This window comes from Amblyomma americanum, chromosome 3 (genome assembly GCF_052857255.1).
Source record: "Amblyomma americanum isolate KBUSLIRL-KWMA chromosome 3, ASM5285725v1, whole genome shotgun sequence".
In the NCBI taxonomy this organism is placed as follows: domain Eukaryota; kingdom Metazoa; phylum Arthropoda; class Arachnida; order Ixodida; family Ixodidae; genus Amblyomma; species Amblyomma americanum.
The window spans coordinates 222,176,830-222,204,305 of record NC_135499.1 but is presented as its reverse complement, the minus strand read 5'-3'; the positions used below and the strand labels follow the sequence as shown (position 1 = coordinate 222,204,305).

General features: G+C 48.3%; 1 protein-coding gene across 1 annotated transcript; it reads right to left on the bottom strand.

The window, feature by feature from the left end:
- Window positions 1–5,085: 5,085 nt before the first annotated feature.
- LOC144126156 (organic cation transporter protein-like) lies at window positions 5,086–26,763 on the bottom strand. The gene is made up of 11 exons (XM_077660132.1): window positions 26,717–26,763; window positions 23,864–24,247; window positions 23,015–23,118; window positions 21,513–21,667; window positions 19,545–19,713; window positions 17,985–18,132; window positions 16,638–16,723; window positions 12,196–12,410; window positions 9,957–10,138; window positions 8,567–8,706; window positions 5,086–5,981 (listed from the first exon to the last, which is right to left on the bottom strand). Exons 2-11 carry the CDS (start codon window positions 24,209–24,211, stop codon window positions 5,918–5,920), a joined length of 1,611 nt encoding a protein of 536 aa, XP_077516258.1. The 5' UTR covers window positions 24,212–24,247; window positions 26,717–26,763; the 3' UTR covers window positions 5,086–5,917.
- Between the last annotated feature and the right edge of the window lie 713 nt (window positions 26,764–27,476).

The following is a 27,476-nucleotide window of genomic DNA, read 5'->3' as shown; positions in this document are numbered from 1 at the left end:
TCAACCCTTTTCGTTAGCCTCAACGTTTGTTTCTACAAGGTGCCTAACAATAAGATACAGCTGTTGTATACTTTTCTCTTGAGGAATACGAGTAAGCTTCAATTCATCATTTGTGAGTGCCTCTCAAATACGTTCCACCCATTTCCCTCTCGTTATCCAGATCTGCGATCGCTACCTGCCCTAAGTAGATGTATTCCCGTACCACTTCGTGTGGTCCCCTTCCAAGACAGTTGAATTTTACTTTACTTTTCTGCACGATAATTTTTAGTTCCGCCGTTCTGCTTTGCCCTTCTAGACACTCTCCAATTCATCTCCTGGGTTACTTAGCAAAGTAATGCCACTAGCGAATCGCAGATTACTAAGATATTCTATATTATCTCTTGTCGCCAACTTTTTCCAAACCAGATCTCTGAAGGCCACCCGTAAACGCGCGGAGAGTAGCTCTGGAGATATCGTGTCTTCCTACCTGACACCCTTCCTTATTGTTATATTATTACTTTCTTTATAGAGGACAATGGTGACCGTGTGGCTGCTGGATATTTTATAGTACTTTGAAACAGGCCCCTCCTACGCCCTGATTCCGTAATGCCTGCTGAGGTTTCGAATGAGTCAAATGTTTTTTCTGTAATCTACGAAAGGTAGTTTGCAGGCATAGGCTGGGCGCAGCTGGCAAAGGACAGGGTTAATTGGAGAGGCATGGGAGAGACATTTGCCCTGCAGTGGGCGTAGTCAGGCTGATGACGATGATGAAAGCTACAAATAAGGGTTGGTTATATCCTGCGCATTTCTCTTTCACCTGATGATAGTGTGAATGTGGTCACTGTCGAGTAGCCCATACCAAGACCAGCCTAATTCTTCGATTTATTAAGGTCTAAGGTTCTCATGACTCTATTAGCGATTGTCTTAGTAAATTCCTTGGAGACAACGAACGTAAGCTGATACGTCTATAATTTTTCAAGTCCTTGATGTTCACTTTCTTATGGATTAAGATAATGTCAGCGTTCTCCCAAGATTCCGGTACTCTCGAGGTCTTGAGGCATTGCGTATACAGAGAAACCATTTTTGTTAGCACAATCTCTCCGCCGTCCTTCAACATGTCCGCACTTACCTTATCCCCACGAGCTGCTTTCCCCTTCGCATTGCTTCTGAGACTTTATTTCCTCTTTCATTACCGACGGGGTGCCCAGTTTCTCTGGCTGGCTATAGTGGGTACAGCTCAAGAGCGCAGCTGCAAATGCCCCTCAAAGAAGACCGCCAAACCAAGGACGTCAGTCTACTATTATGACGCCATGGTCAATCACCTTGCACCTGTTCGCACCACGCTAGTAGCCTCAAGGCAACTGGCGACCAAGTTGCAATGACAGGTCGATGCCATTGTCTGGTGGGACCATTGGAGGGGCATTTGCTTCTGCATTCTTGGGTTGTATCCGAATACAGACCGTTCCAACTTGGATGTAGCCATATTGCTCCCTGGACTGCGGTGTGCACTTGGAGCGACCGCTTCAACCGTGCTTGCGCCAAGTGCACAGAGAATGCCAGGGAGCAATATGGACATATCCAAATTGAAACAGTCTCCAGAAGAGTAGCGCTGCATAGCAAGCCTGAGCATGAGGCGCGCTTGTCATGCGCTTTCTACAGAAAAAATGTGATGAGGTAGGCGATGCTCGCTTGCACTACATGCAGCACACACAAGCAAAAAAAATATTGACACGTGAGGATCGAACATGTTATACTTTCCCCCATCGACATCTCTAAGTGAGCTATTCTTCCCGTAACAGCCTCGGTGGAGAGACTATAGGTTGCTCACGACGGGTCTCTCGGCACGCCTCTGGAGCGAAAGACGAGCCGGTCAACTACCCTCGTCGCGTTACATCACTCGAGACGGAGACGCGCAGCGAGAAACAGCTGCAGGGACTGTCTGGTTTGGAAGCCCGAACGGTTCTCGAAAGGGCGGAGCAAGTACGAATTAATTTCCCGCCAGCTATCAACCAGATGAGAATACAAAAAGAATTTGCCTACGATAAGGCTTTCTCATAAATGGATTTTTAGAGAGCAGCAGTGGCGTGTGCTGCGTCGTCCTGGTGTCCATTGAACCCCATGAAACTCTTTTCACCTAATCAGAGTTCTTCATTTATCAATTTGACCAACTTGGGCGCACGTAGTTCAACCAATCAGATGCTTCGCAGCACTCTTACCACGGCCTCTTCCTCTGACCTTTCCTTCTCATCGTATTAGAGGAAGCACTCGTTGCACCCCACGAACCTCTTTTCGCGTGTTCATATCTCCTATTCCTCCCTTTTCATAGAAATGCTTTCACTCTCCCCATGCCCTCCTCCGCTGATTTTTCCTCCCCATCCTCTCACAAGACGAGCTCGTTTCGTCTCATAAAATATTTTCTCCTGTTCAGGCCTAATCCTCATTCTTTACAGGAACACTTCCACACTCTCCAAGCCCCCCACACCTGACTTACCTTCCTCATCCTCTTACAAGACACGCCCATAGCGGCCTATGAACCTATTTTCCCCTATTCTGACCTTCTCCCCCTCCTTACACTTCAAAGTTTCATATAGTAACGAGTGGTGTATTCTTAACATTACCACTCCGACAGAATTCGCCGTGTCGCAAAGAGCTTCTCTTCGACGCCACTTGCAGTTCCGGCGGCGAAGACCTCTAAAGAGCGACGACGGGTTACGTTCCCTGGCTCAACGCCCGGGCTGTGCTCGTCAAACTCACGCAATTCATCCATTTGTGGAAGCGCCCCTGAGTCCATGGCCCTAGGAAGCTAGGGCAACGACGGAGTCACACCGGGAATGTGCCATCATTAACCATAAAAACAGCGCCCTGCGCGCGCTGTGCATGCTTGGCCGCTGTCATCGCGACCGATGGATAAGCTGCGATGCTTACTTTTGACGACTGCCTGCGTCTTCTGGGCTTCCGGCTTTTGGTGATTTGGCTTTCCTCCCTGCTGGAAGGCGCCGGTTTCTCGACAGACGACGACTGGCGATCGCTCATGACGAAATGGCGGCCGATTCACTGCACCCGCTGGAGCCACTGGAGAATACTGAAGCTTCCCAGCAACGTAGTATTCGCGCCCTATAGAAATATCGCGCAACCAGCCGTGACTGCGTTCCACGAAGCCTCTTTCTTGATTCTCCCGAGCTGAGGAGAAAGAAGAGCTGTCGAAAGCTGTATCATCTGTCTGTTATTTTACTTTAAATATTCTTCTGTCGTTTTTATTCATACATTTTTTCAAAATTCACGCTTGGGGCTAAAATTTTGTCGTAATCTCCTATGGAAATTTCCTTGTTTATGCCACTACACCTTGGCAAATCCCCCCATGTGGGTATGTGCCATGCCTTAAGAGGACGAAGAAGAAGAAGAAGCTGTATCATTAAACGTCATGTCCTCTTCTTCTTTCGGCATTCTACTATCTCACATTTACTAAGAGGCATTGCTTGGCGGCTCTTTTTTCCTGCCTGTCCTGCTCGGCGGTATACTGTAGCAAGCCAACTTAGAGTTTTCGGTTCTGGCCTCTAGAGAAGAGTGGCACACGTGGCAGTGTCTGTAACTCAACATCACCATCATAAGCCCAGCTGTGTCCACAAGTATCCGATATTGGTCTCAATTTAACTCCCTTACGCGTCCGCTGCAGTTAATGTACTTTATGCGTCAGTGTACTTTCCAGTGAGCCGCAAAGAGCAATTACGAGGCTTTTTCTCTTAAAAAAAAATTTTGTAGAAATGTTGGTGGGCGTTGTGCTGGCAACATTAAGCGGCGGCATCCATGCCCTTCCCCTTCCAAGGCTGGAATTGCGTGCGTGGGAGAGGAACGTGACTGCGTCCAAGCGAACGACCGGACAATAGGGTATTTCTTTGCATAGCAAATGAATCGACCAATAGAGGCCGCTAGGAATGCTAAAACGCCAATAAACGCAGCATCGAGTAAATATCGAGTTAATATAACCGAAAACAGACGGCAGCACATATACTGGTTCCAGACAGCGATGCGGCAGTCTGTGTGTGACTCGCACTGAGTAACAAAAATAGCTCTGCTCGTAACGGCATAACAATCGCTTTTTTTATAACGTAAACCTATGGGGGCAGCTTGTATAGACACAGACCTCCAGTACGCCGCTAGGCCGCATCCCCCATGGGAGAACAACATCCCTAAATGTTATTCGGACGGCTGCACATAACAAAGGAAGGCACAGCATGTTGGCCACATCGTCTAAGACCGACACGAATCTTTGCGTGGGATTCAGATCGTTAGCGTTACCGAGTACTCGCCGTTGTTACGTTTCTGGGCGATTCGACGAGCAAGCGGCGACACCGAAGGTTGTCAGTAATGCCTCTATTCCGTCTCGGCAGCCGGGCAGGGAAGAGCGGCGCAGCGCTCTGCCGTGGCGCATATAAATAGCCAGCGATATCAGCGTTTTTAATACGCGTCATGTTGAACAAAAAATCAGCAATACGTGCCGCGCGACAGAGGGTGTTTTCGCCAGAAGAACGTAACACTGTCTAATCGGACCATGCATAGCTTGAAATGGCGGCGAGAACAAATGGGATGGTCACAGAAAGAAGAACCGACATGACAAGCGCTCATCACAACTAACTTTATTCCTTGTTCAGGGCAGTGGAAAGTCGGTCGCGCATGCGCAGCGTGCCAAGAACCGACAAAAAAGTCTAGTCAAGCGCACGTGGCCCCACACAGGCTAGAAAACATCTCGGAAGAGAATAGTGCACAAGCGTTCCTATAGTGCACCCAATGCATACTACTCTGCTGCCAATGCATGGATGCACGAAACTTGTTGCAGCTTGTCCGTACAAGCCATGCATTAGAATTGTTTCCGCATACACACCTGCACCCCAGGAGTTCGCCTCTGCTCTCAGCTTTGGTAGTGTGCTCAACAAGTGCAACACTGCCGGCGATCGGCCAGCCATGATGCACGACTCTATGCGTATATACTTTTCACCGTCATTTTCTGCGCTGGCCTCGTCAATGCGTTACCCCTTTTCTCGCTCAACGAAACCGAATAACAATGCAATTAATTTTCAGCGACAGAACAAGAACGCAGTAAGACAGAGGTAAAGGCAAGGGACCCTTTGTTCTTTATTGATGCCGCGATGGCTCCATTATGCTGCTCAAGCGAGAAGCTTTTGCACTGATGACTTTTGACCAAGACTGTACTTCCATGAAACTAATATTAATTACCACAACTGCACGCTTACCGCAAAATTGTCTTGTGAAGCAGAAAATAGGCAGTGCTCTATTTGTTATCGTTAACCTCTGCCGCTTTGCAACTGACGCTTATTGATAATACCAACAAAGATAGCGCATGTACAGAACGTGCGCTAAAGCAGGAACCATGGGACGCGCACAGGAGCGCAGGAGAGCCAAGGGCCAACTCGCGTGCACACGTGCTCGAACTTGGCCTCGAAATCTCTTGCTAAATAAAGTTTTTCTATCCATCCATTCGGTCTGTGCCATTAAGCCTGAGCTCATCATCATCATCATCGTCACCTGCGTCAAAGTCCACCGCATATTACAGCTCAAGACCTTGCTCTGGCAACATAGTGCTGATGGGCGAGGGTATCGCCTGCAGCCGTGTGTATGTACCGTCCGTGTCACCCTTGTGGAGAGCGCTCGAGCAGTGCGTACTTGGTAAGAAAAACTGAAATTAGAGAGCAGCCCCTAATCTCTGGGCGAAGTGCTCGTGTCTGCTTTGTTTGCGGGTCTATCTGTCACTACTTCCGCGCGAGTGTTGCCGCTGGACCCTTGAGTCTGCGACAAGATCTGGGTTTCTTTGCAGGGAAGTGCACCGCCCGAGCGCTCTACACAAGTGTGACGCAGGAGCTTGTCCGTGCTACCATTTTGGCGTCGTTGTCCAGCCTGCAGCTGCGCACGAAGAGGTGTACGTTTAAAAGTGCGTCATTTCCACGGTGTAGACTTGCTCTGCATCAGAGCTCGCTGCGGTGGTTCCTCTGCAAAACAGTGCAAAGCAAAAGGGGAGAACATGAACACCGCTCTTCTTCCGAGGGCATCGTTTTCGCGGTTTCTTCTTCCGTCTTTTTTTTTTTCGTGTACAGCGTATTGACAAGAATAGCTGCAGATTTTACATACTTTGCATCCATCCTCTGGTTTCTTCTATACTAAGTACGAGCCCGTGTGGCCCTCCAACTCAATTCCTCTTCTCTCTATCTCTCCCCAGGATGAACAGCAGTATACACCCCAAATTTCGGTTGCATTCCTACTTCTCTGCAATCATGAGTAAGGCAATCATACGTAAGGCATTTTTAGGCATGGATCAACACGTAGTATTCGCTCACGACCGCTAACTAGTTTATAATTGAATTTCTTCTCTCATCTATTCCGTTTTTAGTCCCAAACCCGAGCGATGACTATGACAGAGGTAGAAAACTTCCTATATATTCTACTTTCCTGCCAGTCCAGAAGTCAGCTGGAAAGGTCAGAAAAGTCAGCCAGAAGTCAGACTGAAAAAAGAAATGCAACTCGAACCCAATGTCGTTGTCATGGCAACAGCATCCAGAAGAAAAGACTGCGTCGCCAAGTGGGACTCGAACCAGCGCCGGCGGAAACATAGAAACTTCATTTCCCGGTGCCCCAGACAATTCGGCTATCGATCACCACTGCCTCTCGCGCTGCGCGCATGTGTAAAAATGTTTCATGCTTAAACGCCACTTATCCTCTATACTCACCAGCTCGTGGTCACCAGGTGCGCTAAAGAAGTTAAAATCGAAAGTATACTGGAGTTTCGTACCTCTGTCTATGCCGTCAAAGGTCAGCATAGGTCATGGTATAGGTCAGTACAGATCTACGGTGGAGCAATTGCCAGCAGAATAATTATGCAAGGCTAATCCCACCTGTGGCATGCAACAATTCAACTCAACTCACGTGAAGCGTCAAGAAAACTCAAATACAATCGCTGTTTCTTCACTCGTTGTGATTACGCCTCTTGAGGTAAGCTGGATTTAGCGTTGTAATGAATTAAAACGACGAAGCAGCGATTACGTCGGAGTTGTTTTCGTGCTTCACGCGACTTACAGATACAGTCCTTTGCCGTCGCAGCCATCGCTCGGCTGTTGAAAGAAATACTATAAGACATTATTTATCGGTCATAGGCGAATGCAACGTGATGATAAGTGTGATACTAATGTCATACGCATTGTTATAAAGAAGAACAGACGCAACCAAAAATTTGGTGCCTACAATCCTTTAACTCCGGGGATGTTTTGAGTTTCACGCTGTTTAGTGACACATTTACCGTAGCTTCGGCTCGGTGTCCTGACCTTTTATGCTCAATTTCGCAGCCGAGAGGTGCTTCGTATCAGTGCCATTGAATTTAAAGTTTACCATTTTTTAACGTGATCTGAGGCAATTTCTGAGGGGAACCTTAGGTTTTTGCCATCGAAAACTACCCGTTGGTCGCTACTCTCTCCGCATCGGCTGGACTGTAAAATGTTGCCACTCTTTTTCAACACGACAGACATTTCATGAATGGAACCGCCGTTTTTAATCACCGGTTTAGCCTCTCAACGCAAGCACGAGACATATCCTGATGCTGTCTGTGACCTCATTTACCTTTTTTTAAATTATGAAATTATGTGATAAAGTGCGCTTGAATTGGCGATTTTCACAACCTGTACTCCGTCTCATAAGTTTCTTGCAGCAGTGTGCAAGGTAAATATCTCCTCAGCCAATCAGGAGAGAGCGCTAAACGTTCCTGAGCACCCCGTCATCTGTGTGTCGTCTATTCGCGGCGTACACAGATTTGGTCAGAAAAAGAGTATAAATCAACGCTGTCTACGCGTACCACTAGCGTATTCACGTTTACATACGCTAAACGCAAGCATCTTGCGAAACGTTACGCCATTTGTCACACTGGCACATTTATTTCAGCGTATTTGCGATAATTCGCCGACGGAACAACGAACTATTAGCATCTGTGAGTCATCTCAGGCACTTAAGCAGATGCCTAAAGAGAGGGATTGGTGTTTTGACCCCGTGCACGCTTACGAATTTCGCCTGTGTGTGCACCCGTGCGTGTACGGGTGCGTTTTTGCGGGCATCAGGACTGCATGGTCGATATGCCTGCATGCCCCGCGGAATGGGGCGAAGAAATTGTTTGTTTTCGCGAAGGCGTTTCCTCTATTGGTTCAGGGCTTCGTTTAGCGCCTTAGGATTGCGAGGTCGGTTCGCGTAAGTCCGTATCTGCCTATTTGTGCAGTTACGGCCGTATTGCTCGTGGGTGGTGCGGCCTCGACACTTTGGGCAGAAAGCAGGCCGCGGCTGTGCCTCAGTGGTCATGGCGCTCGGCTACTGACGCGAAAGACTCGGGTTCGATCCCGGCCTCGGCGGTCGAATTTCGATGGAGGCGAAATGCTACAGGCCCGTGTACTGTGCGATGCCAGTGCACGTTTTAAAGAACCCCAGGCGATCTACGTTTCCGGAGCTCTTCACTGCAGCGTCCCTCATTTATACCGAGTCGCTTCGGGACGTTAAACTCTCAGAAACCATAAACCAAACTTCGGGCTGATGATTATCTCACTTGGGTGCGCCGTCCTGCTTGGCGAAGCCGTCCTCGAGCGTCTTCTGGAAGCTCTCCGGAAGCAGCCATGAGGAACACGCGCCGGCCACACACAGCGCGGCCGCCACTATGTTCGGCACCCACGGCTGCGTGGCGTAGCCCTGTGTGGGAACAGCAATGTCGCAGTGTGTCAAGGCACCGTCCCAATTTGTATGCGGTGCGGAGACTATAATCCTGTCATGTATACTTCAAGTTCTTGAAACTTCTGCGACCTTTTTGGCGCTACATTTCGGCCTCATTACAACGCGATCTATTCGTCTTCGGTCAACCGAAGGGCCAGGCTGGCTATCGTAAAGGCTACCTGACAATAGACCGCATTCACAATCAGGTGATGGAAGTGCGCAGAATCTAGCCTTCATGGATTACGAGAAAGCATTTTATTCAGTCAAGACCTCAGCAGTCATGCATGCATTACGGAACCGGGGAGTAAAAGAGGCACAGGTGCTACAAATGTTGGGAAACACATACAGCAGCTGCACAGCTACCATTGTCCTCTGTGAGGAAAGTAATAATACTCAATAAAGAAGGGTGCCCGGCAGGGAGAAAAGATCTTTCTAATGCTATTCACTGAGTGTTTAAATGAGGTATTCAGAGAAGTGGGTTGGATATAGCTTGGGATAAATGTTAGTGGAGAAAATCACAGCTATCAGCAATTCACTGATGACATTGCCTTGCTAAGTCTCTCAGGGGAAGAACTGCAAAGGGCAGTCGAGGATGTAGACAGGCCAAACAGAACGGCTTGTCTAAAAATAATTATGCAGAAAGCTAATGTGATATTTGCAATACGCAGTGAAGCGTCTGAAGTGGCAAGGGACATCTACTTAGGGCAGGTAGTGACCGCAGACACAGGAGTGAAAAAATAGGAGGTTTAGAATGAGGTGGAGTGCATATGGAAGACATTCTCAGATCATGAAGGGCAAAAGTCGTCAAGACACCCGCCGTCCACTATAGACCGCCCGTGTAAATTTGCAAAGCACTTTTTCTCCAAGCTGTCAACAACGCTGCCTCAAGACGATAAGCGAAGTGGCTGCAGCCGCGGAGCGTGAAAAGGTCACGTCTCCACGGCTCAGTGCAAACGCTTTAAGAGATCCCAGACCACGGGGTCCTTTTCAGCAGTATATATTCTGCACTTTAAACTCCAATGAAGTGCCAAGATTCACAGAGGTAAGAATAATTCTTCTCCTAGCGCCTACTAAGAATTGCAGATTCGGAGGCGTTCTCAAAAGCGGACTTTGCGGCCTGGGAAATTTTCACGTAGCCTGTACGTGCACAACCTCTCTAATCGCAAACAAATGCTTTCATCCATTGCACTGGAGCGTCCGCCAGAGTGACAGGCCTCAGCGTGCCGTACCAGGTCGTCGAAGAAAGGCGCCAGGGCCGAGCCGAGCCGACCCAGGGTGTAGCAGAAGCCCATGGCGACCGAGCGCACGACGGTGGGGTACGTCTCGCTCAGCTGGACACGCAGCACGGCGCCGTTGACCGACGTGCCCACTTTGCCCATCATCAGCAGGCCGAGCCGGACCCACGAGTACTCTGAAAACCAGAGCGCAATCCCGCTGCTCAATCCTTGATCCGCACCTGCCCATTTTACAGGAAAGTGATAAAATCGACGCGTTGTACTAGTGGCTATAGGGCATCCGCCTCGCATTTGAGAGTTGCTCGGTTTGATCCTCAGTGCCCCCGGGTACCCCCGGTTTTCTAATGGGTACAAGATTTCCACTGGTCTGTGCTCGGTTCTTCTGGGGTGAAGTGCTTGGGATAAAGGTATGAAAATTTGCCGGTGCAATTCGACCTTTATTGTCGTTTTCTGCGCTCAGGTAACGTGACTTGTGGGCGTGAAACAATGCCTGCAGCACTTATTACGTGCAGGAATACCGTTCCGGCTGAAGAGGCGCCACCGAAAAGGTCTCGCTGTTTCTCAGCCGCACAGACACGGAGCTGCAGGAGGAAATGAAGTTGACAGTAGCGTGGCATTTTGAAAGGCCTTCAGGCTATTTAACGAACCCAAACTCGCCATGGCAGCCACCGACGCCAACACAAGAGCTGCAATGACGTCGTGAGTCGTTTCGAGCCGGCAACCTTAATATACTGCCAAATCAAGCTGTCACGCTTAAGTGCATTTGATGCTGCATGTGCAGACGGCGGTGCGCATTGTAGCCTATTGTAGCCTATCCGACAATTTCTAGCCTGTCATTCTTTTATTGCTGTTGTTGATTGTGTCTGCAACTTGTTGGCCTCCTGTCAAGTGTGGAGAGGGAGTAGCTTTAAAGAGTGCTGCTATTCGCTTCGCAGTGGAGGCACCGACGAGCGAATATATCATTTCTTGTGCTAATGATACTGCCATCTTTATCTTTCACTGCGTGGAAGTTCTGCTGGAACTTAGTTTTTCATACGCTGCCTTCGGCCTATCTCTTTCCTTTAGTGCTTCTTCAGTTCTTTCTGTGATACTTCCTAATGTCGCGTATTTCTCTCTTCCTGCCCTGTTATGGCAGCTGCGCTTATTCCACATATTGTAGAGCTGGACCCTTTTGTGTTATGGCGTTCTTTAAATGCGTGCTTTGTTTCTTGTCGTTGCTATAGTTTTCGTATTAAGGTTCTGCCCTAGTTTCTTACTTTAGCATTGAAGTTGCGATTCTAATGGAGTAGAGCGACATTGCGTTCACAACCTTTCGATCTCCTTGTCAGCGTCCCTCTACGTTGGTGAGCTGTCACACCTTCTTCTGGGAGTGAACCTTAATTTTTCTTATTACTACTGATTTACCCCCGCGCTTAGAAGAGAACGCTCTTATAGCTGGGCTTGGGACGGAGCATCAATTGTTTTTTTATTTAAATATTCTGTTTATTTGGAATATACTGGAAGCCTCCTTCTAGGTTGTTGCAGGATTGGTTTACAGTATGAAGGTTTCAGACACGTAAAAAAAAAAACCTTCCGCTAAATGAACGTTAGGAGAAGAGAAATACGAACACAGGAAGATCAGTAGTCACCTGCAGAAAAACAAATGGTTTAATATTATATGATAAAATAAGCGTACAGTATAGAAAATAAGATTTCTTAACAAGCAGTACATGCAGTGCCGGAATAAAGTGGTTCAAATAAACAATTATGACAAGTTAGAAATTAAACGTCCGCGTCATATACATCGGTGCAACGTTTCAAAAATCCACGAACAAAGCGCCAGCTATTCTTGTGACCACGTGCACGTGAGCGGCATGCAGCACGCGCAAGTGCATTGGCCCAGACGAACCCCAGTCGGGACTGGCAGTATCGCACAACGCTCCAATGCCGCCTCGGAAGCATACTTTCTGGCATTCAGATGCGGGCGTGAAAGGGCGAAGCAATTTGCCGGATTTGATCCAGCATTTCGCCGGGCTACTCCTCTGAATACTAAAGCCCCTCGAAGAACAGCAGTCTGAAAAAATACAGAGCCAAATGGGCCTAACTGCTAGATGTATTTTTTTTTCTCGCGATACTTTTGGCTGGAAAAGACAGCGCTTTGCGTGCTTGCTACATCGTCAGCGCTGATCCCTGACACCGCGAGCGACTCCATATTCGCTGCCAGTGATTGACTAGCACGAAGTGCACCTCTTACCTGGCGGCACGAGCCACAGGGTGACCATGACGAGTGCCGAGAAGCACATGGTGCCGCAGATGGTGTGGCGCCGGCGGCAGTACTTGATGAGTACCACGTTGATGAGCTTCACGGGGTACTCGGATGAGGCGCCGATGGTGAAGTTCACGTACGGGTCTCCGCCCACGCCAGCCGTAGACACGGTCATGTGGTACCACACCAGGCTGGAGACTACCCTGCCGGGAGACACGCTACAGTCACTACAGACCTGCACCTGCCGCGGCAGTCGTTGTCCACAGGGTGTCGACTCGAAATTGGCCCGGAGCTTCGTCGAGCCAGATTTTACAGTAGTAGCTCTGAGTGCGACGCTTCGGCAAAACACGGCGTCCGACCCCACAACCTCAAACCAGTATACCCTCCGTCAAACTGTGCGTGCGCGGTAAGACCAAAAAAAAAAGATTACAGGACGGTTGCGAATTCATAACGCGAATGATTGAGTGTTAGCTGGCTTGTAATTCGAAGAAATGGAGACATATTAGAGTTGATGTATTAGAGTTGGCGCGCTAATCACCAGGCCGCCGCAAAGGTCGGCTATTGGTAGATGCATCCGCCTTTTGTGCGAGAATGGCTCGCTGGGAAGCACTGTACTCTTGTAGGGGAGGGGCATTTTTATTGGTGGGTCCCTGGCGGAGGCCTTGAGGACGCGGGCGGCGCAGAATTCGGGAAAGAGTCAAGAACAGCTAAAGGTGTAACCATTAGACTACGACAGCTGCGGCCTCGTATGCCGGGGGTGGGTGCCAGGCTCATGGAAAGGGGGGGGGGGGGGGATACATTTTTCGTGGTGGGTACCCGACGATGGGCTTGCGGACGCCGATATCGACGCAGAACTGAAGAAAGAGCTGCTAACACCGTAAAGAAAAAAAAAGAGAAAAGGCTCCACACACAAGAACGCGTTCACTTTCTCTCCTTCTGTGGCCACAGCGTTATCTCTGGTTGTTTACCGCATGCTGCGCACATGACCTTGCGACTGCTCTCAGCGAGAAAAGATACGCTCTCGCTTCTTCTTTCACGCCTCCGACGCCGCAGAAATGACTCTGCCGTGTTTGTCGCCAGAGAGCAAGGCACGTCGCTTGGTCAGTTTTCGTCAAATACACCTCGTTCACGCAAGGTTCGCACGCCGCTCAAGTTATTCCAGTGGGAAGTGAACGGGAAGCGTTTTGAGCCGAACGAACAGGAGAAGTGACATGGCGACACGAGAACAAAGATGGACGCGGGATGTCCACTACCACTCACGGAATCAAGCGCGTATCCGACAAACTCGTGGTGACCTCGAGTTCCGCGATCACACTTTCAGCGACTTACACGGATCGCAAGGTGGCTCTCGTAACCACCGATTAATGCAAAACAAATGCCTCAACAATTTGCGAGTGAAGTAGTCTTAACGGCAGCATCCCCCACAGCCACCTTTCAGTACCATATCTCTAATTCTCCTCTGCAGATCACCTCTCAAAAACTTGGGGGAAAAGCACTCAAGTTCCGGCTTGAGGGTACGACGCGACAGCGTTAATGGGTCCCTGGGGCCTCTTTGCGTTCCGCTTTTCGGACACGGGCACTGTCTTTTTTTTTTCTTTTCAACATCACATAACGCTTCACCAACCCTTAAGAGTACAATGCGATAACATTTGAGATCCCTCCCGCGCAAGAACACCTCTGTGGCCTACTAGGCTCTGCCTACTTGCTCACAAATGCGGAGTTGCATGGTCATTCTCTCCTTTGCATTCATAGATCGCTGGGAGTCCTCATACCGCTCCTGGCGCAGCGGTGCAGCGGTTAAGCGATGCGCTACTGCTCCGGCAGGCGGCTGTTTCAGACACAGCCGCTGACGGGGCTTGTGAGACCCAATTGCTCTCCCCAGCAACCTCTCGCGACCAATCATTAACTGCCACGATGGGCAGTTTGCTCACGATCCGTTGGGCAGGTTGTCATCTGCCCCGGTGGACAGGCTATGATGGCATCATAACTTTAGGTGATCTATCGGTGGCAGGCTTTTCCGCTCACAACACCGCTGACAACGCCGGGCTTTAAAGAGATAACTTTAAGGGCCCCGTTCTGCAGAGAATCCAGCGTCAGCGCCGGTGGCAACGCAGTAAAAGACGAGACAGAGCAGCTGCTCTGCGCCGTCCGTGTTTGCGCCGAATGTGCGCTTTAACATATGTGCTGAAAGAATCAGTTTTCTCTCCTGGCCGCATCGCAGTCAGTCGTGGCCTGTTTTCACTTTGCGCACACTTCTGAGTAATATATTTCATGCTGTAGATCCGTGTTTTACTCGTGCTCTTAATTACATCACTTATCGTGGTGCCCGCTACATCTACAAAGCCATCGCGTCACACCCTTGAGGCGAGTTTTTTGCAGAACGGGAGCCTGAACACAATCCCGTTAAAATCACAACTCAATTTCTTTTTTCTAAACCGTATGTCACGGCGCTGCTGCTGCTGTCATTCGCAGCCCACTTAACCCGATCGTCGCGTAAACTTTCTAATGCGAAAACTGCGAAAACGAAGGCGAAAACTGTCCAGTGTCGGTGCCTGTGTGGAGGCGGCAGGTGGTGTTTAGACGGATCTTCCTCCTTCCACCCGCCACCTGCCAACCGTTTCCCTCTTCCTCCCCTCTCCACTTTAAATGGAGAGAAGGAAAACGCCACACTAAGAATGACTCGCAAAAGTGGATATGACTAAGAATGACTCAACAAAAGTGAATAAAAGAAGCGCTCATGAAAATAAATTAATTAAGAATGTAATGAGAATAGAATCTGGATTTGAACAGATTGGTCAGTGAAACAAAATGAAGTCAGAATTGGAAGAGATTGGCGGGTAAAATAAAAACTTGAGGAGACTCAAGCTCCGCCTTAAGGGTATTACGCGATAGCGTAATGGGTTAGTTGCCATATATGCAGAAAGTCATTCTCTACTTTACATTCATGGATCCCTGGGAGCCCTCATAACCCTTCCTGGCGCAGTGGTGCAGCGGTTAAGCGATGCGCCGCTGCCTTGCGGTGGCCGGTACTATCAGCGGTGGGTCTTGTCCGGCCCAGGTTGCTCTTCCTGAGCGGCCAATCACTAATTTAACTGTCACCTTCCACGGTGCACAGTTTGCACACTATCTGGTGCGCAGGTTCTGACCTAGATGGCCCAACTGCCTCCTAGGTTGTTCTCTGGAATCCACCTGTCAGAATCATGCTCGTGACTTTTCGCTGACAACGCCGACGGCGTATTTTCTGGGTAACGAGATCTTTAACGCTATCGCGTTTCCTCCGCAGTAATCCAAATGATCTGCCATAATTTTTTTTTCTCCGAACGACTCACTGCATCAACGTGATACTTTTTTTTTTCTGTTGGGGGCTGTGACCTGTAGATACGAGTAGGTAGTTCCATTAAGTTCAATTTTTCCCAAATAGCGAGACACAGTTGGCACGGCAGGTGCAAAATGGTCTTCGGCACGACTACTATGAGAGCTTTCCATGTCCCACGAGTATCTCCATCTGCGTCTTTAGGTGCAAGCAAAGCTCGCTGTCGGCATGCACACTCTAAAGAAGTCAAATTACTCGTATATCACATTTCTTGCCAGGTTTCTTTAGCAAATTTTCCAGGCTAAGTACCCACGTGACATTTAGGAAAAACACTGAAGATAGAGTTCTTTGCGTCTGGCCACACAGCACTTTTGCGGGTCATCTTGACATCGCAAAATTGCAAGAACGACGCGAGCTGCTGGGAGATGTAAACGCAGCGGCTGCCCAAACTTCCAATAACATGCGGCGGAAGATTACAAAATGAAGAAAAAGGAGATGCCTCCTGAACCACTGTCCATGTTGGAATTCAGCTTTCTTGAACATCACTTTTGGTTTGGTTTAAGGGGGTTTAACGTCCCGAAGCGACTCACGCTATGAGAGACACCGTAGTGAAGGGCTCCGGGAATTTCGACCACCTGGGGTTCTTTAACGTGCACTGACATCGCACAGCACACGGGCCTCTAGAATTTCGCCTCCATCGAAATTCGACCACCGCGGCCGGGATCGAACCTGCGTCTATCGGGCCAGCAGCCGAGCGCCATAACCACTCAGCCACCGCGGCGGCTTGAACATCACTTTTAATTTTGAAGACACTGCAGAATATTAAACATATTGATGTGAGTGAATGGCTAATCTTCTCATGCGTGTCAAAATCTTGTTTTTAAAGTTTGTCCTGCGCTCTCACTTAATAGTCAAGGCTGCGCCATAAAAAGTAAAAGGCGTGCGCTTTTGACAATAGATAGATCAAAACTACAGCAGTCCCGAGGTGGGTTCTGCGGATATATTTATTGTTCTGGTGCAATCTTACCTTATGCGGAAAAATAGCTCTCACAGACAAGTTATCGTTGAAAAATGTGCGTGTCCAGAATTTCAGGGTACGCGTGAAGAGCGAACTCACAGCTGGAAGCTGAACAGCGACGTTATTGTGGCCCACACTTTTGTGGAGAACAGGTCAGCGATGCTTGCTCTTCCCACGTCGCGGGCCTGGGAAAGAGAGGGAAGAAAAAAGACCGAAATTGCGCACTTATTTTCACCTTTCGCGCCCATCGAGTTCCATGAGGACGGTTTAGGTAATGGGGTTTAACGCCCCTAAACGACTCAGGTTATGAGAGACACAGTAGTGGAGGGCTCCGGATAATTCGATCACCTGGGTTTCATTAGCGTGTACTGACATCACACAGTACACGGGCCCCTATAGCATTTCGCCTCCATCGCAATGTGACCGCCGAGGACAGGATCGAACCCGCGTCTTTCGGGTCAGCATCCGGGCACCATAACAACTGAGCCACCGCAGACATGAGACATTGCTGTGGTAGCAACTCGAGTAAGTGCTAAACCAGAGCTGTTGGCACATGCCCCCTCCTTTTTTTTTTTGGACTTGCCCCCATAGATCGCTATGAGACCAGTGACACAGCCCTGTCTAATAAAATACGCTGTTCTGGTCCTGCGTTGCATAAAACGGCAGGGTTGCAAAGCCCAAGTGCTGTTAGAGCTGGTGGTCGTGCTCCCGCGGCGTCAACGTGCATGGGCGTGCCATATTGCCCAGTGAATTGTTTTTCCACCTGACGCTGCCAGCCCACCGCGTGTGATAGATGTGCGCACGGCAGATTAGTGGACAATCGGAAGTCCAGCGGTCATTATGATCTCGGCCAAGTTGAGAAGTCCTATCCAATCCGCCTTTTTCAAACAGCCGCTCCACGCATACGCGCCTGTGCTCCTCTGCCATCTTCCGAGCTCCATGCACTGGTTTAAAACAACCCAGCAAGTTCTATAGTCGGACACAACTCAAAAACAAAGCGGCAGATACCCCTCAAACGACGCCATCCAGCAAATGGCGTCGACCGATCTTCATGACGCCGCGGTTAATCCGCGGTTAATTCCAAGTTGCGCTAGCTTATTCCCTGTCACGCACAGGTGCAACCATATATACTACGTCCCACTTGGCACACCTCGTAGTTTCAAAACGAGGCGCATCAAAGCGACATGAGCATGCTTTTCTTTCGCAGTAGACCGATTTCACTCGAAGCTTCACTACACCGCTCCCACGGAAGATGGCGGTAGTTGTATACTCATTAGCGGAGCACGCGCAGTTATACCCTTAGAAGTTGCGCGGTGCGATGTGTTTCCAAGCTTCGGAGCAGAGGTAAACCGGCGAGGACAACAAGCCACGCACGTGTGCACTGAGCGTGCACGGCGAAACCCGCCTGCATTAATTAATGACGCCGGCCTCGTTGCGTGCACTCACCGCGGCCTTCTTGCGCTTGGCCTCCTCGATGATTTCGTCCACCAGGTGCGCCGGGGTCTCGCCGTGCTTGGCAAACTTGGCGACCACTTGCTTTGCCGCCGGAAACCGGCCGGTGGCCATCAGCCACCTGGGAGACTCTGGCAAAAAACTGGGCTGGAGGGTTAAAACCTACTGCCCGCCCCACTCGCTGTCTTCCGTATACTCCATGCACACTGCCAACTGCATCTACAGCGCGTGGATGCCTTTTCACGCCGCATGACTTTCGACAAACGTTGTGTGGTATCTTCTGCTTCGGGCGCTCTACAAATTGCCTGCAATAAGCTATATATGATCTCCACCGTATCTGGAAAATGTCTGGTCGATGTCGGCGGAATTGTACTGGAGTAGTATTGTCGACAGTCAAACAGAGCCAAGAACGTTTTACCATGACACTAATTTTTTGAATAACTGGCTCTTCAACCACCCGAGAAGCACGAAAAGACTGAGTTTAAAAGTTGTAGATCGCAACAAAGTACTCAATAGGGACCAATTTTCTTTAAAAATAACAGTGGAATATGACCCATGCAGTTCTGCGTGCTCTTAAGGAAACGTACGAAACCTCAAAGCAGCGGCAGATCGCGGACACTAATAGTGCCCGCATTGAAATGGCCCCAAAATGCGTGACCAGTATTTTAGCGCTGCCAGGGCGCCGTACCGCTTAGAACTATAGAACAAAGCGCGTGAAGGACCCCACTTCCTTCTGAGCTCCGCTCTCTCTTCTTAGCTCAGAAATCTCTACTTCATCGAGATACAAGAGACCACTCTAACCTCTGACAACAGAGTACTCACAACCTCTCACAAACCCTGAAACACCTGAACCAGACGGACAACTGCTGCTAATTAACCCTATAACAATTTCGGAATATTCCTATCCCTCAGCTTGGATGAATGTTCGGCGTCTGCTGAGGCTGTGCCATATGCATTTGGTTTATGGTCTACAGAGTGTGCAAGTTAGTCTTAAGCCAACCGCAAGAAACAGGTCCTCTTTCTCTATTCAGTATGGCATATATACGGCAGCCCCAGCGAGTGAACCCTGCAATTATCGGAGTATCGCCTACATGATAGAGAGAGCAAAAATGCGAATTATTGTCCGCAGAACTACATGACCTGCTAACGTATAATTGCAGAAGTCACCTTTTCAACCATATTTATCAAATCAAAACCAAAGTGTAAGATGCGAAAAATCCAGGAGGCGTGCTGAAAATTAGATTCACACAAAAGCTAACACCGAACGCCAAAGTGATCGTAATGCTCGACTGACAGGTGATGACGTAGTTTTGAAATTTTTATGTTAGTTTACAGCATGCACCTCTGTATTTGAGAGTAGATTTATTGTCCTTAGGCATCCGTAAATCATCAGAATCAGTTAAAAATATTTACTATACATTTGTATTTTTCTCAATAAATCTTCCTGATTTATTCACATTTCTGTGACGAATGAGCCAATAGCGATGAAGGATAACGTAGCATAAAGTCCCCAGACAGCCACAAGGCGGGTTCAACGTGTCCCATGGTACTTACTAGCTGAGCGCCAGCAACGGCAGCAGTGGCAACGCGGCGTAGAGCTGAGTCGCCCGCCACTGGCCGGACAGGTAGTGAAGCCACGGCAGCAGAAGCATGCCCGTCGTCCAGCCGTTGCCCATCGTCATCGTCGGCATGTACCGGTACCGCGGCGACACCGTCTCCATTACTGAGAGTAAAGAAAGAACGCCATTCGCTCGCTTCCGCCCCGGGGCTTTGGGAAGAGCTGCGGGAATAGAGCCCAATTCGGCATGGCAGGCATCGCGCTTGCTCTCGAATCGTGTTGGGCTTTCGTGAAGCTCTCCTTTGATGGAAGTTCAACTTAGTGAACTTCTCTCACAGAACCCATTGCTAAAAGACAACTGTTCATTTGCAAGATTGTGTGACAACTGTCGATGGTATCCAACGCCCGTAGGGAAGACACTTGTCCGAGCGGCGAGACAACTTTTTAATCTTCCTCGTTAAATCGTAGCCTCACTTAAGATGAAATGGAAGGCCCGGCATGCATGAAAATTGGGAGTGCTATTCTCGGCCGATGTCTTGTAGCAATTAATTTTCCCTTTCATTTGTTGAGTCGCCATGGCATTCCCTGCCTTTGGTACCGCAGCAGCTGAGGGACGCTGCTTCCTAACTGTCGGAACTGAGGTTGCCGGCTAAACGGCGTGCAGAGGAACAAAATAACTAATCTGGAGAGGAACAGCCCGAAAACATAACTCGTGGTCGCGCCGTCGCGTTTTTCGCAATACAGGATAGGCGAATCATAACACTTTTTCCCAGCTGCGCTTTCTTTCCTGCATGCACTGCGCTCCTCACAAGTACGACTGGCAGGCAGCAGACGAGGAAAAAGCCAGGAGAAAGACAAGCACAAAACAGAGTTCGTGTGTGTCCCTCTTTTAGTTTCCTTTCCAGAGTAAGCATACAGTCCTGTTGTGGCAAAATCTCGTTGTCTGTCTGTCTGTGTGAAACCTCCACCTCTGGGCATTCGTCGGTAAAAATGCACCTGGCTCCCACGTACGAGCGTTTATCCACCACCACCCCGTATCCTCCCTCATGAATTCTCTCCGCCCACCACATACGTAACAGATCTACGGTGAAAGCAAACTCAAAAACTCAGTGGGAAGGCAATCGATGTAAAATCTAAATTTACCATAAATTCCGCTAACGCAGATTTTTCGCATCACATCGTTTGATCGCCTGTGTATCTTTTTTTGTCCAATGTGGCTTGTGAGAAACGGATGAAGCCAGCTTTGAACTGTGGTGTGAATTCCTTATTTCTCAGTAGAATGGAAATGCAAGCTAGTTAGCTAGTTGGAAGTTTTTATTCGTACTCAAGAAAAAGCAACACTAAGGTTACGTAGGGTAAACGAACATATATTAGATTGGGGCAGCCTAAAAAGATTGAAAAATAATAAGCCCCCCTGCCTGCACCACTGGAGGGTACACGAACAGAAGTACATAGAACAGGCGTAATGGCGGCGGTGTGGATGATCTGATTTTAATGGTCCAAGAGCAGCTAGCGCTCGTCCAAAAAGCGCCATGGCTATCGTGCTTCTGTTCTGCACCCCACTGAAAGCCCAACACCAGGTCGTGGTAAAGCATGTGCCCATTGGAAAATCGGTGGACACCCGACGACGCGCGTAATGACGTTTTCATTGTTTCTTCCGGTTATGTTTTCGAATTTTAATAAAAGTTATTTTAACTCACGCGTCCTGTAAATTCTCCTTCTGTCGTACGCGTCCCCTCAGCATTCGTTTTCCTGACTCGACCGGTTTTCTCACACAGCCCGCTTTACTTCACCATTGTCTGCCTCGGCAAACGCTTTTTAATGCTACACACGAAAGCGGCACGAAGCATAGAGCTCGCAAGCAAGCGGCGGGGCACTGGATGCGCTTCTCAGCAGTGTCTAGACCCATTTGCGCATCTATACTACGCGCAGTCGGCCGGCGGTAAGTGCGGAACTCTGCTCACTGAGTGTGTAGATGACGTCAGCGTATCCGGATATGCTGAGAGCCATGACGAACCGCGATGCGTAGTACATGGCGGCTGAGGTCGAGAAGGCAGTCATGGCACTCGCGCCGGCCGACAGCAGCAGGCCGCCAATGATCGTCCACTTGCGCCCAAACCTGCGTGCCAAAGAGACTCCAGCTGCTCGGGAGAGGCACCCTCGGAATGCGGTGTATATAAGAGATTGCAAACAAAAATTGACCAAGAAGTACTTGACCAAACGTTTACCACAGTGGGAATGGGAATTTCGGCTACGACTGCATGTGGCGACGCAAAACACTGATTCCAATCGGAGCGTTGGAAGTTATGAGATCATTACAACACACATTTTACACCACTAGCAGATATTAGCCTAGTCTACAAAGAATGTACGTATCTATAAAACCAAAATTAACGACCTGTCCCTGTTTATAGCACGCAGTGCAGATGTTTCAGCTGGACGTGTACGAAATATTTGTGAATATGCAGCATGGTGGTTCACAGGCAGTGCAAGCATCCTAGAAACTTATGTTATTAACTAAATGTGGCTGAATCAGCGTAACATCTAAAGGTAAAACCAAAAGTTCCATACAGTTGGATACTCATCACATTGGGTACGTGAAAAGCACACACAAGTTGATGAAACCGAATACTTTACCGAATACTGGATGTATTTCCGGCCGGTTCATTTCAATTGGTACTCGAATATAGAACCGTACATAAACGCAGTATCATATAGTACACCGTAATACCATACAAAAATCAGTAAGCGCATCACTCCACTCACCTAATTCGAACAGATTACATTCACTCATGCATACATACCATTCAAAAAACGGAATACCCATATAGGTTTGCGGAAAAATGTTGCTTACCAAAGTAATCTGAACGAATGTTGTTCCTTTTTATCAACTGTGTGTGCAGCACAGTTCAGCAGGTTCATGTACAGAGTTCCTTTAGTTGGCACCTAATTCTTGACAACACATAATACGAATTCCAACTAAAAGTTGTTAATTAGTGTGCATAGCCCTCTCACTCTAAAGTCTACCGCTGTGCTATACAGAGGTGACAAAAGTTTACGGGATGTCAGTTCATGTAAAAAATATATTTCTGCGCGGTCAGGTGAAGCACGTCAATGAAACGCATAAAAGCCCGAGGGGACTCGCCTGCTCCGGCTTCTGGAAGAGTTCCAATTGACTGGCTTTAAAGTCACCAGTGAGTTTAAAGTTCAAAAACTTGAAGCGCACAAACAGAAGAGGGCGAAGAGGAAGGACGTGGCACACATGTCTCACCAACGCGCCCAAACAACCACCTTGTTAAAAATCAAGACTGCCTCACTGCCCAGACCAAAGATACGATGTTAGTCGTTACTGATTTGTAAAGCACACACATTGTTCTTCTAGAAAGCCCGACAGGTGCGAAACCAACTATTTTATGAATGCTCTGAGAAGCGACAATGATTGTAAAAGTCGGTACTAAACGCTCACCAGTCAGAAATATGAGACGCGGCAACTGTTCCGACGACCATGCCAGCCAGATAGATGCTTTGAACGAAAGAAGTCATCCACCTATTGCTGCATACCATGTCCCACTGTGAAAAACATTGGCAAACATTCGCTACATTTTTTTAACTTCCTTCTAAATGGAAGGTCACAGGTTCTGCCAATATTCACCCCTATATACAATATTGCTACGCTACTAACTACTCTAGTGGCGCCATACAGCGGCTAATCTGCATTTCCTGGCAGTTGGGAAGCCTTGAGCCATCTCGGCGCTAGATGCTTCGTCTTCATCATCTCTCGTGCTGCCTGCTGCCTTGCGCGTCTAATTAAAGCAAGTAAACCAGCCCTGCTTACGTCAACCGTTTCTCGGTGACAATATACAGCATGGTGTTTGGAACAAATTTATGTAAGAGCTTTGCCGAAAACACGTCTTCAGCAGAAGACATTCTAACAATTAAATACTCCAGGAAAGTGTAGGCTGTGGTGATCTGCACGTAAATTTAAACCTGGCACTTTCATCAAACTAATAGTCCGCCAAGGCAATAAAACATTTGAGAAAAAGCTATGAAGTACGCGTGTCTTCTACGAATACACACTATAAGCACCACTCTTTCCCCATCCTGCAAAGCGTATCTGGAGTTACCAGTGGTTCAGATGTCCGCCGATATGTGAGACAGATACTGCGCCATTTCCTTTCCCCAAAAACCAATTTTAATTTTTTTTACCAGTGCATTACTTCGTAAGAAGGTTAGGTGAGGCTAAATGTCCGCATACAATAATTCTACGATCTGAACTTCCATCTTTACTTTTTTTTTCCACGAGAAAAGCGCTTACCTCTTCGGTCACTGTTTTCCCGTACACACTGCGGTCGTATACCCAAGAAGTGCACGTTTCCGAATCGCCGGCGCTTTCAGCACGGCTGAAGCATTGCTCCGTGTCATTGACAGCTGTGCTGAAGCTGGAGTTGTTCCGCCAGAGCTGGCTGTTGGCAGGCATGGATGTCCAGTTGGCAGCCATTTCCGGGTCGTCGGCGCAACGAAAGAGGACGGCCGACGGCGCCACAAACACCGGCATCATCAGATTCCACGTGACGGGCAGGCCTCGCATGAAGGCGAACACGAAAATTACGGCGTGGGTGCGGGACAGCTTGTCCAACACGGCGTCTACCGTGGCGGCAGCCATGTTGGGGCCTATAGCGAAAAGATGCTGTGGCCTCACCTGCCACGAGAAAAGGACTGTGCTTAACTCTTCAAGGGGCAATGAACGTTCCCGTGTGCCCCAGGTCGCCCTAGTTTTAGAGTGGAGACTATGTAATCGCTGATGCTTGTTGTCAACAAGGCAAGTCTTCGTCAAACCGTTCACAGTTTAACAGCGTAGCCATGCGGCTCTGTTGCCCTTGTTATAAACATAATTATTATTGTTGAGTTTGTGAGTTCGGAGTGCGGCGAATATAATGGGCCCACTTTATTCCCGCATTACGTTTGCCATTTCAACCCAAACTGAAAATGCCGCATCGTTAGTATAGTTTTAGAACACGGGGACCGTATCGGATAGGGGAACAGGGTAATAGCACCCCTAACCGACATGTCCTCCTATTCTAAAACTCCCTAGTGTCTTATCGCGACAGCGTTAATGGTGCAGTTCAGTGGAGAACCCGGCGTATATAGTCTGTCGGTGTTGTGTCGAGACTCCGAACAAGTCTAAAATTGCGGCTACGTCAAGCATGGAACGGCGGAATTGAAAATTGATTAAAACTTTAGAAAACTGGGCATTAGAAGGCCGCAACATGACTGAACATGACTTAACGTCATTGGGAGATGTAAGCGTCTAAAGTAAATGATATTTAGTAAGGCAGGAACTTGGGCTAGTTGGATATTGTTTGAACTCATATTTACTAGCGCTTAGTGAACACAAGGGACAAGAACGTCCTGTGTATTTGTGTTCTTGTCCCTTGTGTTCACTAAGCGCTAGAAAATATGAGTTCAAAAAGTAAATGAATTTGGCTGAAAAAAGGGGGGCAATTAGTCGAAAACCAAACCTGTGAACCCAATTGCGAGTCAGACGCACTACCCCTATAGGCCTCGCAGGCACTTTCGTGTGCCTTGTTTAAAGCAGGGCTTTTTATGTAAGTCGTGTGGTCTTTCGCATAATGATTGCGATTGTGAAAGAGGAAACAGTATCCTTGACTGAGTGGGCAAGAGCGCTTCACAACCTTAACGACGGAGCTACAACCTGCAAACACACTATAGACAATGGATGCACGTTTTCCACACCAAGATTTCAGCGCCTTAAACAGTGCTCGCATTTTTGTCTATTTATAAAATGACCACTGTCCAGTGCTCTCCTATTTCTTTAGTACATTATTCTTGTGTTTATAATGACCTCTTTGGCGATATCCGCTAGTGGTATCCAGGGAGCTGCGAGTTCTATACATGAATGCATCCAATGAAATCGGATTTTTAAACGAGCGCACGGAGTCGGTGTTATTTTTACGTGCCGCGATGGTAGAAGGCAACGCAATGCCAAAATCACATCCGCGGCTCGAGTTCAGCAGAGAAGCGGTCAAGGAAGCAAAAAAGGCGTCGCAATATGCGTCACCAGATGCGCCAGAATATGGCCCCGAGGTTCAAGAGAGCTGCGCGTTCCTCAACGCTGGCGTAATCAGCTCCCGGGAAGGTCGAGCCATTTTATGTCCCCTATATCTCTTCAGACGGTACACAATTAGTTGCAACCCCCAAGCGACTTCCGTCAAATCCTGCGCTATGAGATCCAGTGATAGAACTTTCCCCGAGGTTTTCTTCAAGAAGTCATCTGTCTATATGCCTCGCCTTCCTCACGCTTCATCGAGCGGTTCTCTGTGCCCGTTCATGATGCTAATATCTTGCCGGCTACTTTTATCGCTGTAACCGAGGTTCACTTAGCTGTGCGGAAAGGACGAAGCGAGAAGAAAACAAAAATGGGGACTTCGTGCGCGTTATGTTAACTTGAAACTCTCACTGTGAAGAAATATGATCTATTCAAGTGCATGGTTTAACTCAATTCACACCAGACGAACAATCAGAAAAATAACGTCCAAGCTGCGCGCTTCATTTTTTAGTCATTGTTCTTGTGTACGAACTTCATTCAGCAAGTTCCTCCGCACATTTACGGGAACCAAGTACAGCGGCTTCTGCGGTCTTACTTTTCTCCGCACGTCTGATACCTCTAAGAAGGACAATACCTGAAATGCAATGCAGCTGCTGAGAGCGCGCACAGAAATAGCATAGACAAAATAGTGCTCTACGCTGACAATGAGAGTACGCAACGAAAAGTTTGAATAAGAAATACAAATGCTTACATTACTGCAAACAACGCTCATGAATGTGTAACCTAACCTTGACCCACGATGGACAGAGAACACGGCATACGGAATTCTGAACAGCACAAAAAAAGAACAAAGGGGGGAGGGGGGGGGGGTCCTCAGTCTACTGTAGAACGTTTCCAATAAGCGGACTGAAGCTTCCCTCTTCTTGGTGCTTGTTCATTTTGTGCTGACCTCTCACAGGGTGTGAAAAAAAAAAAATTGCAGGGCCTCTACTTTGAACCTTCCAACCCGAAAGTTTAAGTATGCGCGAAAATTCCCTCAACATCCGCAGAAGTATTCGTAACAAGGCTGCTTCCACTGCGTCGGAGCAGCGGTCCACTCACCGTGCGTGGCCCCTCTCGTGTCGGAGTGACGTAACGACCGAGCCTCACGAAACGTCGTAAACCATACAGCGGTAGAGCCGGGCGCTGATAGTCAGCCCACTTTCGCAGGCCGATTGCGCTTGTGTCAACATGGCAGTGGTCCTAGAACAAAGGAAGCCGTCTGCTCTCACTCGCCTGCTCATTTGTTGGCACTTTCTCTCTGTCGCCTGCTTCTGCCTACTGCGGCACTTGAATGGACTCTGGGGACATCAGATTTTTTATTAAATTCATTGGATCTTATATAGTGGCTATGCTGATGTTTGTTCACCACTAAAAGACGCACTTAGTGTCGAGAAAATTAGATTTAAAATTTGTCGATTTTTTTTTTTCACCGCTTGATTCAAAGTGCCGTCTGGCCCGAAAAGGACTCTGTGATTACCATCTTAGCGTGAATGGCGGTATAGCCTAGCCTCAGAGATTCGTTTAAAGAAATTGGCCATGATGTTATTTGCAGTCTGTTTGTGAAAACGATCAATGCGGCGATCCCTGTATTCAATTTTTTTTCTTTTCTAGCTCACAAAAGCTCCGTTTGCGCCGAGGGCAGCCTCTTTACCGATTACCGCGATTATTGTTAAAACGCGGTAATCTATAGATACACTACAACTTCAATTTGTCCTCATTCTCCCTTTGAGCGCGGTAATCGCGCTCTGCTGAACGAAGGGAGCGGCGCCCGTCAAAGAATAAACTTGAATACCCATCATCAGTTTCGGATTCCGGGCAT